At 40.8% G+C, this 12,674-nt stretch overlaps 1 protein-coding gene across 15 annotated transcripts in view; it reads left to right on the plus strand.

Moving 5' to 3' along the window:
- UBR5 (ubiquitin protein ligase E3 component n-recognin 5) overlaps window positions 1–12,674 on the plus strand; it is a 2,036,132-nt gene that overhangs the window by 407,065 nt on the left and 1,616,393 nt on the right. For all 15 annotated transcript variants that reach the window (XM_085605144.1, XM_085605147.1, XM_085605145.1 and 12 more), the window contains one exon: window positions 4,242–4,359. In XM_085605144.1, coding sequence (XP_085461270.1) covers window positions 4,242–4,359 — 118 coding nt within the window. The remainder of the gene's footprint in view (window positions 1–4,241; window positions 4,360–12,674) is intronic.

Raw genomic sequence — 12,674 nt, forward strand, 5'->3', positions numbered from 1 at the left:
ATGCAAGAGGTGCCTTGTGTCCTTTTCTACCCTCAGCTTCTTGTGGTCTGGAAAAAACCTGCCTGTTCCGTAGTAGTTAAAGGAGAGGACTCTTGTCAGACGCACATACTTATTTACACGCACTACAACTCAGTGTTTCGAAAAGGCAGCACAATGTGCAACTAATGCCTGTAGTAATCAGCCTGTCTTGTTAACGGTGAACCCGTGGTACACGCCCGAGGCTTGAGTCCCTCCCCAGTGTGTCATGCTGTGGACGGCTGGGCGCACCGTGAACGCGGGTACGGCGTCCGGGATATGGTCAGGTCGACTATTAGGACAGCCTAGCAGTGTTAGTGCCAGCAGGGCACCCCTGTCTTGTCTGTGAAATGGTGCACCCAACAGCTGGCAGCAAATATGATCACAGAAAAGGAACAGCGAAAGACGCAGACAAAAAGGGAAAATTTAGAACAGGGTGCGAATGGGCCGGCAAGCAATGTCCCAGGCATCACTGCCCTTATTCTGTCCACGCCTCGCCATTCTCAATGCCCAGCAAGCCCACCTGGCAGTATTGCTAGCCACCACAAGAGACGCGAGTACGGCAATGAAGAGACTGCTCCTTCACAACGCGAGACATTCTCCCGTCACTCTCAGCATGGGCTCGGATGATCGCTGCAATCCCACCATTACTGGGACTGAATGCGCACAAAGTCCAGTCAATCCTGACTACAAGCAGTCTTGTCTGTGGTGAACATGCCTAGAGGCAAGGGCGTCGCTGGATACTGTAGACCCACTCAAAGTGACCAGAGAGGATATACAAATACGAATATCTGTGCGGCGCCGATTCTCTTCAGGGGCATGAGCCTCTCCCTAATTAGCTGGGTATCCATGGAGTAGACTGAGATGTATGCTTCACCTCGCCTCCCCCACCTGAGGGGTGGGGTTGGCAAAGCTGGGCACACCTCTACTCCTAGCTTGGTCTTCCCACCGATTCTCCTGCCTAAAGTGGGGGGCAGAACTGGTCAGAGCCAGTTGCTGGGGGCAGCAAAAGGCAGGGACTGCTTATAGAGGCGGCAGGCCTTTGAAGCTTCCCCTTCGTGGACCCAGCCCATCCTTGGGGGAGGAGGCATGACAGCTCAGCCCAGGATGGACTTTGTTTCTGGACCCAGAGAGCGGAGGCTCTCTACCAAGGGTTCCAGAAGCCTGTTTGGTGGTGGCAAATGGCAGTCAGCTATCCAGGAACCACACAAGGCTGGTCATTTTTAAGGGGGCATCTCTAAGATGTCCTCTGAGTACATTTACATTAAATCCTATACTGGCATCAGCGTGGATTTAATATGGTGAGAAGTTTGCTTCCAAACTTCCCAGGTTTTAGTTAAAGCCATTATGGAGCTGTGGAGTTCGTAATTACCAACTCCCAGACCATTAACTCTTTATGGCTTACTACACTTACAATGACTAAGTATGGACTTGGACACTGTAAGGGTACAGGGCTAATGCTGCTCTACCCTCACCTGAGGTCTAGTGCACCCTGCTTGACGGGTGGCTTACCTAGGCCTCAGACAGTGGGTAGCAGGCATGGCACACAGGGATATGCATATTAACACAAGACAACCTCGGTTCTATATTAGCACACAAATAAGCATCAACAGGCATGCATGAAATACTAGAAGGACTGGAGTGTCACAAAATCAGCCATATAAACAGGGGGATGATCCCTTTTAGGACACAAATCCTCACCCACCATAGGTGGCGTGGTTCATCACATGTGTTTCTCCTCCCAGTAGGAAACCTAGTCCTACTGGGGGCTACAACTACCTCACTATGAGGTAGGAGCTCTGGGATGTTTTAATAAGATGGTAACAAGTAGGATGCTAAAATCCAAAACGTGAAAGATGGTGTGGTGAGAGCAGCGCAATGGGACGTGATAGTGTATGTGCAGTGGTGAAGTTAAAACTACCTAGTGGATGAAAAAACGACTCTTTATTGACTTGCTCTCACTGGTAGGATTAAAACAAGAAGTGGAAAGAGTAGTATTGATTTAAAACTACTCAAAAAAATGTCGACATGTTTCAGCCCTATGATGATCAATGACATGTATCCAGGCTTTTTTCAGGACCAACAATAAAACAAAAAATTGCTGCTAGTAAAAATGTGAAAAAGTAAGAAAAGATTATACAGCACCAGTAATCCTATATATTGATGAAGGGTATTTACTGGGAGTATCCATATAATTTGGATAAGTAGCCTCACCTCTACCTGGTGACAGCTCGGGGAAGGGGGCCCGCTCGATCCGTCGGTACCCCGTCGCTGTACAGAAGCTGTGGCCGGATATGAGATATGTGCCAGGTTGACCCTTCACTTTTCTCTGCACCAAAACATGCAGTCTGCAATGGCAGTCTGTGGGTGTTAAGGTACAGGGCCTCTAAGGGTGGTACAAGAGGTGCTGCAGCCCTTAGAGGCCTTCCCTGGTCACAGTGCCCTTGGTACCTTTTACAAGGGGCTTACCTGTGGCCCGAGATGTGCCAATTGTGGGTACAAAGGTACAGTTTTGGGAAAGAACACAGGCCCTGGGAACCTGATTGGCTGGGACCCACGGCACATCAAGTCAAAGTGCATCAGAAATCTGTCAAAAGGAGGGGGGGGGTTATTACCACAGAAACCCAGGTTCCTACAACTACTCCTACTGTTAAGTAACCATTTTGTTATAGTTATGCTCCTACCTAGTGCTCCCTATCCTAGTGTACCTAGGGTGGGTGGATCTGCCAGAATCCTTGTACGGTGATCTAACTCCCCAGTTACCTGTGGGTATGTTTCATATGGGTGCTCGTCTTGGTGTAGAGCTGGGCACCATCCTTCTCAGGAGGTAAACAGCATTCAGCTGGGCTGGAAATCCGGTATGGGGCGGCAGACAGTGTCAGCGAAATGCTCCTCTAACTAAACAAAGGAGTGGTGTTTATATAATTTTCACCTATGGTGCTATGCTGAAGTCCCAGTCAGGCCGTCAATATTGTTTCTAACCTGACAAAGCTGTAGCAGAGCGAACAATAACAAACGCCAAACTTTTACATTTGAGCTTTCAAACAAAATGTCCAATGCTCTGATTATTTGCCTGCGGAGAAATGTAAATTTGATCAAAAGTCATTTCAGAGAATATTATCCATACAGGCATCAAGCAAATGTGTTTCAAATGTCAATGTTCCAGAAAGATGTTAACTTTAAAATGTGCTCCGGCAGCAAATGATAGACCGAATGCTGAATAAATCAAATATTTTCCCCCAGTTAAGAGATCTGGATTAAATTTATAGGTTTTTTTTTTATCACGACGCCACCCCAGTTTGGACCCTGCCATATGCAAATCAGTCTTGACCCTACTCTTCATGGGAACAGTTCAGCCCTAACTGCCGAGCACAGTCCTCCCTAAACCAGTAAGAAGCATTCTGGGACTGGATTTAACCCAGATCCCTTGACTGGGGGTAAATACTTGATTCATTCAACATTCCGTCCATAATTTGCTGCTGAAGCACTTCAAAATGTGAACATGTAAGGTGGTGGTGTTTCCCCCCGTTCCTAAAGTGAACAAAAAACAAGGGCTTTACTGTACATATTTGGTGTACTTGTTAGGCCTTGCTTAGACAGTGCATGCACTCTCTTTGAGCTCTTGTTTCTACCAGTAGGCTGAGACCACACATTGCTTACCATTGGTTTACTTACTCGTCACTCATTTGCTTGATTCTTATTGTTCAGGTGCCGTAGTCTTCCTTTCTCTTTGTGGGTTGTTCCTCCCCTGGAGCATGGAGGCAATACTTGTGTTGTCACACTGCGCATTTTTGCAGGCACTACTTTTTTTCTTTGTTTAAGCACCAGAGTGCATCCTTTTGGTGGCTCTCTTGTGTACTTCTCCCCTTCTGCCGTTAGTCTTATTGCCCCACATCCTTCCTCCTTATGGATACTTCCCATTGCTGATTCCTCACCCTAGGTTATTCCCCAGATGTTGTTCTGGATCAGGAAACTTTTTTCCTACAATCCCACTGTTATGCCGACAGAATTCCTGTATCCTAATACATTTGTCAGCATATTTTTGTTTAACAACATGTGAATTAAACGGTAATGAGAAACCATGCCAGATAACATGCTATCTGGAAAAAAAGCCACTGCACAAATATTTTTTATTTTGTTTAAAATGTTTTTTGTTATTTCTTTTGAACTTTTTGTGCATTTAACCAGTGCTTTAAATAAACATACCTATTTCTATTTCTTACTAGGGGAGTAGTTCCTTTTAGCCAAAGGAAAAAAATGCTTGAAAAGGCACGAGCAAAAAATAAAAAGCCCAAGTCCAGTACTGGTATTTCTTCAATGCCCAACATCACAGTTGGAACTCAGGTAAGTACGCCACACATTTTAGTATTTTTTGTCTTATATGGTGGTTATTTTTGAATATGTTGTAGACTGTCTGGTTTATTAATATTTTTTTTTGTTGTGTAATGTTCATGATGGAATAAAGACGAAAAGAAGAAAGCTGACCAGCTATGTTAGGCATATCATAGACTTGTTGTTTACTCTGAGTAGAATTGGCCAAAACAGGTTGCGGAAGCAGGAAAAATAAAATGCAGTGCAAATTAGGAGTTAGTCAAGATGGTCTGTGGCACATTTGTGTATGGTTCTAGAAACAACCTAGGCATTTACTTGCTAAGTAGCATAGCTTAAAAAAAGAAAATTGTCATTCAAATTTTTTTCCCTCTGTAGTTTTCTGCATTTGTGCATTCTCACTAATAGTCAAATAAAGACTAGTCCTTCCTGCATGCAGGGAACCGTGTGTGTGTGTGTGTGTGTGTGTGTGTGTGTGTGTGTGTGTGTGTGTGTGTGTGTGTGTGTGTGTATATATATATATGATCTATATTCGTGTAGTTCCTACAAACCTATATAGGTTCTGCACGTTTAGACAACCTACAGTGTAGGATTGGGGTCAGACAGATTCTAGACACAGCTACCGAGTAGGTTGGCCTGTATACCAACTAGCTCACAATGCCACTAGAAACCCCTCTTACCAAGGGAGAATAGTTCTTGGCATCTATCGAACAGGACAACTCTGTCCCATCAGGGATCATGGAAACGTGCTACTTTTCGCTTAGTCACCCGTGCTCACTTTGTCTCAGAGATGTACAGAATAAACGGTGGAGACGTTTTTAGTAAGAAGCATTTATGGAACCAGCGTCGTTCTAGTGTAAAATAGGGTGCTGGAAAAATCATTAGACCGTAACCAATATAAATGATTATAAGCACTAAAAGAGTAAAAGGATGGTAGAGTTCTAGCATCGTGCTAAAACAATCAATACAGCAAGTATATAAAATACATGACAGTAAAATGCGTACTCCTACAATGTGACACTAACTAGATGTACCTAGCATGTATGTGGGTGTAAAACAAGAATCCCTCTAGGATAAAGTTAACCCCATTACTTGAAGTGAGAGACTGTAGGACCCCGCCTTAGTCTCGAGATGCGTACAGGAATTTGTGTCTCGCATCAGTGTGTCCACATGGAAGTCCTTTTTCTCCTGTGACTATCTCAGCAAGAGATGATATATATGGTCCGAAACGCGGCATGGCGGCACAGCGCAAAACAGAAAAATAAAATAAATTGCACAAGAGAAAAGGTGGAAAATACCGGTTCACACTTTCACTAGGTCCTGAGGAATGCCCAACGACCCCCTCCAGGGGTGCTAGAGGGGCAGAAACATGTCGACCATTTTTGTTTTGGACACTTTAAAGTGCTGGGGTCACATAATCTGACCTACTGCACCACCATTTTTAAAAGTCTACCAATGCACCTGACAGAATAAATTTTGCTTTTTGAAGGAAGTACTGGTAAGACATTTTTAACGTAAACTTTTCACGTTATTTTGCACCTTTTTTTGCACCAATATTTCTGATCACTACTGCGAATTAGCGGTTCCCTCCGGGTGGAGGAAAGCATAACACACAAAGAGACCCGATGATAATGCTTAAACGTATTTAAAAGGCGGAGAATCAAGATACACCGCCAATACCATCATCAAAAATACGTGATTGAGGGTTTTCATAATACCTATTCAGGTATTAGTGGTTTAGGAAACGACCCGAAAGACCCCTATTTCCAGTTACAAGTGATCCATTCCCTTATGATTCATGATACCTGAAACGTATACCAGGACGGCTTCCCTGGTGTCAACGGGAAATAATCTCAATTGCATGAAAAACTTGAAAAGGCCATGAAAGTGGAGCAAGCAAAATGGTGGAAACACAAGTCTCTCACCAAAATTTTTGGAAGTTGGGAGGGTCCCTCGGGCCTCCGTATTCTACTTGCTCCCATTTGTGAAAATCCAAACAAAGACATGTTGCATGAATGGGCTGAAAGCAATCTGGCAGCCTCGAAAAATCTGATGGAAATTTTGGTTAAATATGCACAAATCAACAGAATTGAGTTACAAAAAGAAATAGATCAACTCAACCACAAAATCACTGCTTTGGAAGGCTCAGACACTATTTCCAAACTAAGAGAAAAAATGACAACAAGATTAAAGAAGGACGACGACATAAAAATGCTGAAAACGTTAAAATTCCAGAGGGATAAACAACATTATGAAAGGGGCCAAATCTTTACCTTCGCCCGTATATACGATGCTGTGAAAGCTTCACACAAAAGCACAGGACAGGCCAAACGGAAACAAGCAACTGCTGGCCCAAGTCACCAAATATGTGAAGCTTCGTCATTTTCTGACCTCAGTTCGGCAATCGACAGCGGGTCGGATATTGAACAAACTAAAGACAGAGCAGGTTTATCAGCACCTGACAAACAAAAACATACACTTGTAGATGAACTGCATTTTTTAAGGGAAGATCAGCGCCAGACGTTGCGCCCGAGAAATCCCAAGCCAAACAAAGGTGAAGTGCAAGAAGACGTGAACGAAGGAAAAGGAGGCGCAAACACCAAAAATAACTTCAACAAGAAACCAGCAAAGAAAATTTAGCACGATAGCAATATCTTAAACGTAATCTAATAACTCCATCGTAAACCTTTCAAACATTGACTTGGACAGCGCAGAACAACAGCTGTTGGCTTGGATTATCCTACTGTCCGGAAACAAATTTTGAATACCCCCAAACAAGGGCAGACATATAAATTCATCAGGAAACTCAAGCTACAAAAGTTTTATTTACAAGAACAAAACAAAACGGGTCTGCCCGCCAGAAATCAAAGGAAAACAAACGTAACTAGTGCATTAACAGCAAGGGCTGTAAGATGATTGGGGGACTTACAAGCACTTGAAAATTTTGACTTAAACAACGCTCCTTCTGACACCACACAATCTCATGAAACAAAAAGGAATTGAGGTCAATGCAACGATATGCACAAACCTTAAACCAAAATCAAAGTTTGTGCCAATAATGCCACTGGATACAATAGATACATTCAGTGAGACCATAACTGCTGAAGTGAAAAAACTCAATCGAATAACGAAAACTAGCAAGAAACAATATAACATCAACCAACAAAAATATCATTAGCAAATTACGTGATAATGACACCATCGTCGTTCGCAATTCAGACAAAGGGGGCAATGTTGTGATCTGGTCTAAACCGCAATATCTAAAAGAAGCCATGTCACAACTTAACGACAGACTGTTACAGACTGAGTTCTAAACAAACAATGCTAGCTGCACAACATGACTTGCACACTAAACTTCTTGCCTGGAAAAGTGTGGGCCTGATCAATCAGGATGAGTATAAATATATGAAAATTGACTATCCAATAACACCAGTTTTATATTTTATACCAAAGGTCCACAAGAACTTAAACAATTCTCCAGGCAGGCCAAACATATCAGCCAAACAAAGTCTACTCGAGAATGTATCATTTTACATTGACTTTTTTCTACAAAGCCATGTTAAATCTTTGCGATCTTACATACAAGATACAACAGACTTTCTAAAAAAGATACAGAATATCACTTGGCAAAATGATTGTTATTATCTTTGGATGTATCAAACCTGTACACATCTATACATCCATAACTAAACATAACTTTTAAATTTATGTTTAGCACATGCACTTTCAACAACACACTCTACTGAATTCCAGGTTGGATTAGCAGTAGTTCATGCACAGGGTATTACACTTGCTTTCTTGCACTGAAAAACAACTGAATATTTTTATGGTCATTTGGCCATTAGGCCCACTATGGGCGAAATATTTCCAATAATCAATTGCAACAGTACTGTGACAAATGCATTCAAACAGAAATTATATGGATGTGAAATGAGTAATTGAAATCATTGGGTATTGTAGATTTATCCTATTTATTGTATTTATACGGATTAGTTTTTATATACATCTATTTTACACAAATCAGTTTACCAATATTAACTGTATATTTATTCAAATTAATTTTTATACATGTGTATTAACATTTATTGTTTTTTATGCCAACCTATAACTGACAGGTTGGTCAGCAGTATGGGCATTGATAACCCCTTTTCCCATGGAAATATGAAATTGATGTTACTCTTTGCTTTTATTTAACCTACAATTGCATATTTCCACAGTAGCCTCTATGCACAAATGTACTACTCTTTTCTGTTGCACTGACCATATAAGTTTGCTGCTACATAGCAGTAGAACCTCGCTTCGTAAAATGACAGTCTGTTGTTTGTTAATTCTTTGCACTGGCACTTTAAAAATGGGGAAGTGTTGTCAGTGCGTCATGTGATCAAGGTCCTCCTGGACTGAAACGCGTCATGGCTGCACAGCGCAAAACAGAAAAATAAAATAAATTGCACAAGGAAAGAGGTGTCCGTTCCTGATTTCCGATTCACATCGCCATTGAATCATATGGGAAAAGGTTACCTGAAAGGGGGGGAATATATATATATATATATATATATATATATATATATATATATATATATATATATATATATATATATATATATATATATATATATATATTTTATTTCACTTTACAGTACTGCCCATTTGCGGACATCTGGGCGCTCTAAAGCGGTGCGTCTGAGGTACGGCAGAGCCCGGCCGTCATCAATTTTCATTCCTATCCCCACAGGGCTTCCTCAGGCACTCATGGATTTGAAACAGCGTTTCACACAGTTGATGTTGTTCAGTTTCTTTATTTCATTACAGCATGCCAATTACCAAACTCTACGCGTTTCGGTCTCAACGGAGACCTTGCTCACGAGACTGACAGGAACCACAATTTTTTTTCGTGCTTTAAATTCACATCTAACAAAAAAGTGACATCACTTCCTGATAGGGGCAACTAAGCATTCTGGTGAATGTAGTGTAACCAAAAAAAAACTTAATTTAAACTGAAATTGCGCAATTTAAATATATATTCAATTATACAATTTGTTGCTCATTGCTATTTCATCCTAATCATTCTAATATTGATTATTTCAATTTGAAGGCCAAATGCAATTTCTCATTAAATATCAATGCTTAATCCATCAGATAGGTAACAGTACATTTTCTGCATTTTATAGCTTAAACACCTGTTTAATTCTTCCCTCCAGTCTGCCTGCCCAATATGTTCAATTTTCTCATTATATAGCAATACATGGGCCCTCAAGTAGCTAACTGCACATTTTCTTCGTATGCAACAGAAACACCCTTAGATTCCGCCCTCCAGTGGGCCTGCCCTATATGTTACTCATTCTGCTCACCCTGAATTGACTATTCTAGCAACAGCTATTGTCTCCAAATGACAAATTTCTCAATATATATATTTTTTCTTAGCGCAAAAGAAATATAGCGAAAAAAAGGAGGGTTTATAATAAAATGTGCTGACTGACCCCAGATCACCTATAATTGTAACAAAAGTTAAGTGTATAATTAATATAAAGATTTTTTTTTAAGAATTATATATTTTAGGAGGCCAATATTTCAGTCCCTACTCTATCCCTGCTGTATGTGAACTACTGCAACTTATTCCCAACAGATCACAAATGATAATGGAGCTCCTCATCTTGGTTTAATCCATGTGGATTTAAAGTTCGAAAGTTCAAAATGTGTTTGGATTCTTTTTGCCTGAGAACCATTTCTCGGTCCCCTCCTTTCGGATGCATTCCCACAGCTTCTACGGCATAAAATTTCAAATCCTTCCATTTTCCATTATGCTCCTTTTCCATGTGTTTAGCCACAGCATTGCTCCTGTCTGTTTATTGTGGCTCGAACATGTTCCAAAATGCGTTATTTTAATTAACACTTGGTACTCCCCACATATTTCAGTGAGCAGGGGCATTCAATTATGTAAATAACAAATTGACTTTTACAGTTGATTAGCTGTTGGATTTTCCACATAAGTTTGTTAGCCATCATTACTTCCTTCATGTTCTGGGCAATTGTGCACACCTTACAACCAGTACATTTGAAAAAACCCTTTGATTTCAACTAAGTTTCTTGTTTCTTTTGGTTTTGAAAGTGGCTATGGACCAGTTGGGCCCTTAGATTTTTCACCCGTCTATATGTAATGTTTGAATGATCTCCCACTATTCTGGGTATTGTTGGATGCATGTGTAGAATATGCCAGTTCTTGCGCATTATTTTCATCAGTTGTGGATTTTCCGTGGAATAGGTTATGAGCCTTATTTTGTTGTCCTCATCTTTTTAAGTTTGTTTTTCTTTCAACAGGTCAGTTCTATTAACAGACCACGTTCGTTGTAATAAAGCTTGGATAGCCTTAGAGTTATAATTTTTTTTTTTTAATCTTGCTCTTGCTTGGTTTCGATGTTTTGCCCATTCTTCTTCTCTCGAGCATATCCTCTTGATCCTGAGAAATTCCCCATAAGGGATATTTTTTATCAAACTTTTTTGATGAAAGCTTTCAGGATGCAAACCTGCATTTGTAGCAGTGTTCTTACAGTGTAAGATGGTATGCACTGTATTATCCAATTTATAGATTTCATTGTCCAAAAATATGACCCGTTCATCACTGATGTCATATGTGAATTTTAAATTAAATTCTGAATTATCCAATATCTCAAAATATTCTGCAAATTAGTCTTTGGTCCCATCCCATATTATTGGCAGGTCGTCGATGCATCTTAACCATGCTATGGTCTTATTCACATAATGGTCATTTTCATTTCTCCATGCCCAGATTTTTTCCCATAGCCCCATGTTGAGGCAGGCATTCGATGGGCTGAAGGAAAAACCCATCACTGTGCCTTTGACTTGGCGGAAGATCTCTTCCCCAAACATGAATGTATTTTGTTCTAAACATATTTGGATCATTTCCAATAACATTTTATTGTGATCCGCAAATTGGATGTTTGTCTGACAAGAAGTGTTCACAAGCTCTTAAACCAATGTCATTTTTAATGTTAGAGTACAATGATATGACATCCATCGTAATTAACTTATATGTATTCCCAGGACTGAATCCAGGATCCAGTCCTGTGGTTAGAAAAGTAATCCTTAAAGTAACTAATTGCATTTAACTAGAAATCCCCATTGAGCTCAATGTATTGTGTTTGAAATTGTGTTGCCTATTGCAACCACTGTAACCGTTATATTCAAAAGTCTATTGCCTATTGAAAAGTATTTATCTAAAGCATCTCATTCTGAGAAAGTATATTTTGAAACCTATTGTTGGTTCTAAAATAAAATTACTATATATTTTTATACAAAACCATTGGCCTAGAGTTCAGTTATTGAGTGTGTGAGACCATTTGCTGACTGAGTGTGTACAACAAATGCTTTACACTGTCCTCTGATACTGCCTTACTGCTCGACCAAGCTACCACTTTAGAGAGTAAGGTTATATCTAACTTTAACCTCTGCCAAACCTCTGGGGACTGTGGTCTCTGTGCACACTGTACCTATTTGGGAACAGTATATACAGAGCCACTTTCCTACAGGTGCCTAATAGCACTACCTCCGGGCCTCTTCCAATTTCTTTGTGCTGGAGCAGTCTTCATGGATCTGCGATGCTGCTTTATCGTTATTCAGGAAACTTCGACACCCTTGCTCACTTCTTGTTCAGCTTGGGCCTTTTGCATCTCGTCTCCGGTGTCTTCTTGATGAGATTGTCAGGTCAGTAATGGAAAGGTTGCCTTTCCAATACTGCTCCTAGTGTCACTACAATTTAAATAGCATATTGGTTATATCAGCCATCTTCAAAGAGTAGTCACAGTCTGAGGGTCTCCTTCAGCAACCAGCATGGATGCGAGGAAGTTAGTGTCAGTAATTAGCATCTAGCTGTATGCAACTAGTAGCATGTGACCTGCCGGTGCGATCACCTGCGTTCCAGCTGCATGCAGGAAGATGTAGTTCTTGTAGGAAGCTGGCTTTTTATACAGTGGACCAAAAAGAGGTACACTGTGTAAAGAGCCCAAGCAAACCCCAATCAGTTTCCAGAGTGACAAATGGCAGCCCAAATGCTCTCTTTTGTGGTATATTGGACGAGCAATTAAGCATATCGGAGGGTAGTACTAAGCACTTATTATACACACAAAGGCAAGTGAGACACACACTCAATAGAGAAATCCAACACCAATATACAAAAATAATATACTTTTATATGAGTTTTGATACCAAGACTATCTGAATCCGGTAAGTACTTTTCGAGTAATGAATTTTGACTGTTTTCCAAAGTTGACAGTGCAATATTGGTAGCTGTAGTGTTATCGTTTGGGGGAAAACAT

This window comes from Triturus cristatus, chromosome 5_1 (genome assembly GCF_964204655.1).
Source record: "Triturus cristatus chromosome 5_1, aTriCri1.1, whole genome shotgun sequence".
Lineage (NCBI taxonomy): Eukaryota > Metazoa > Chordata > Amphibia > Caudata > Salamandridae > Triturus > Triturus cristatus.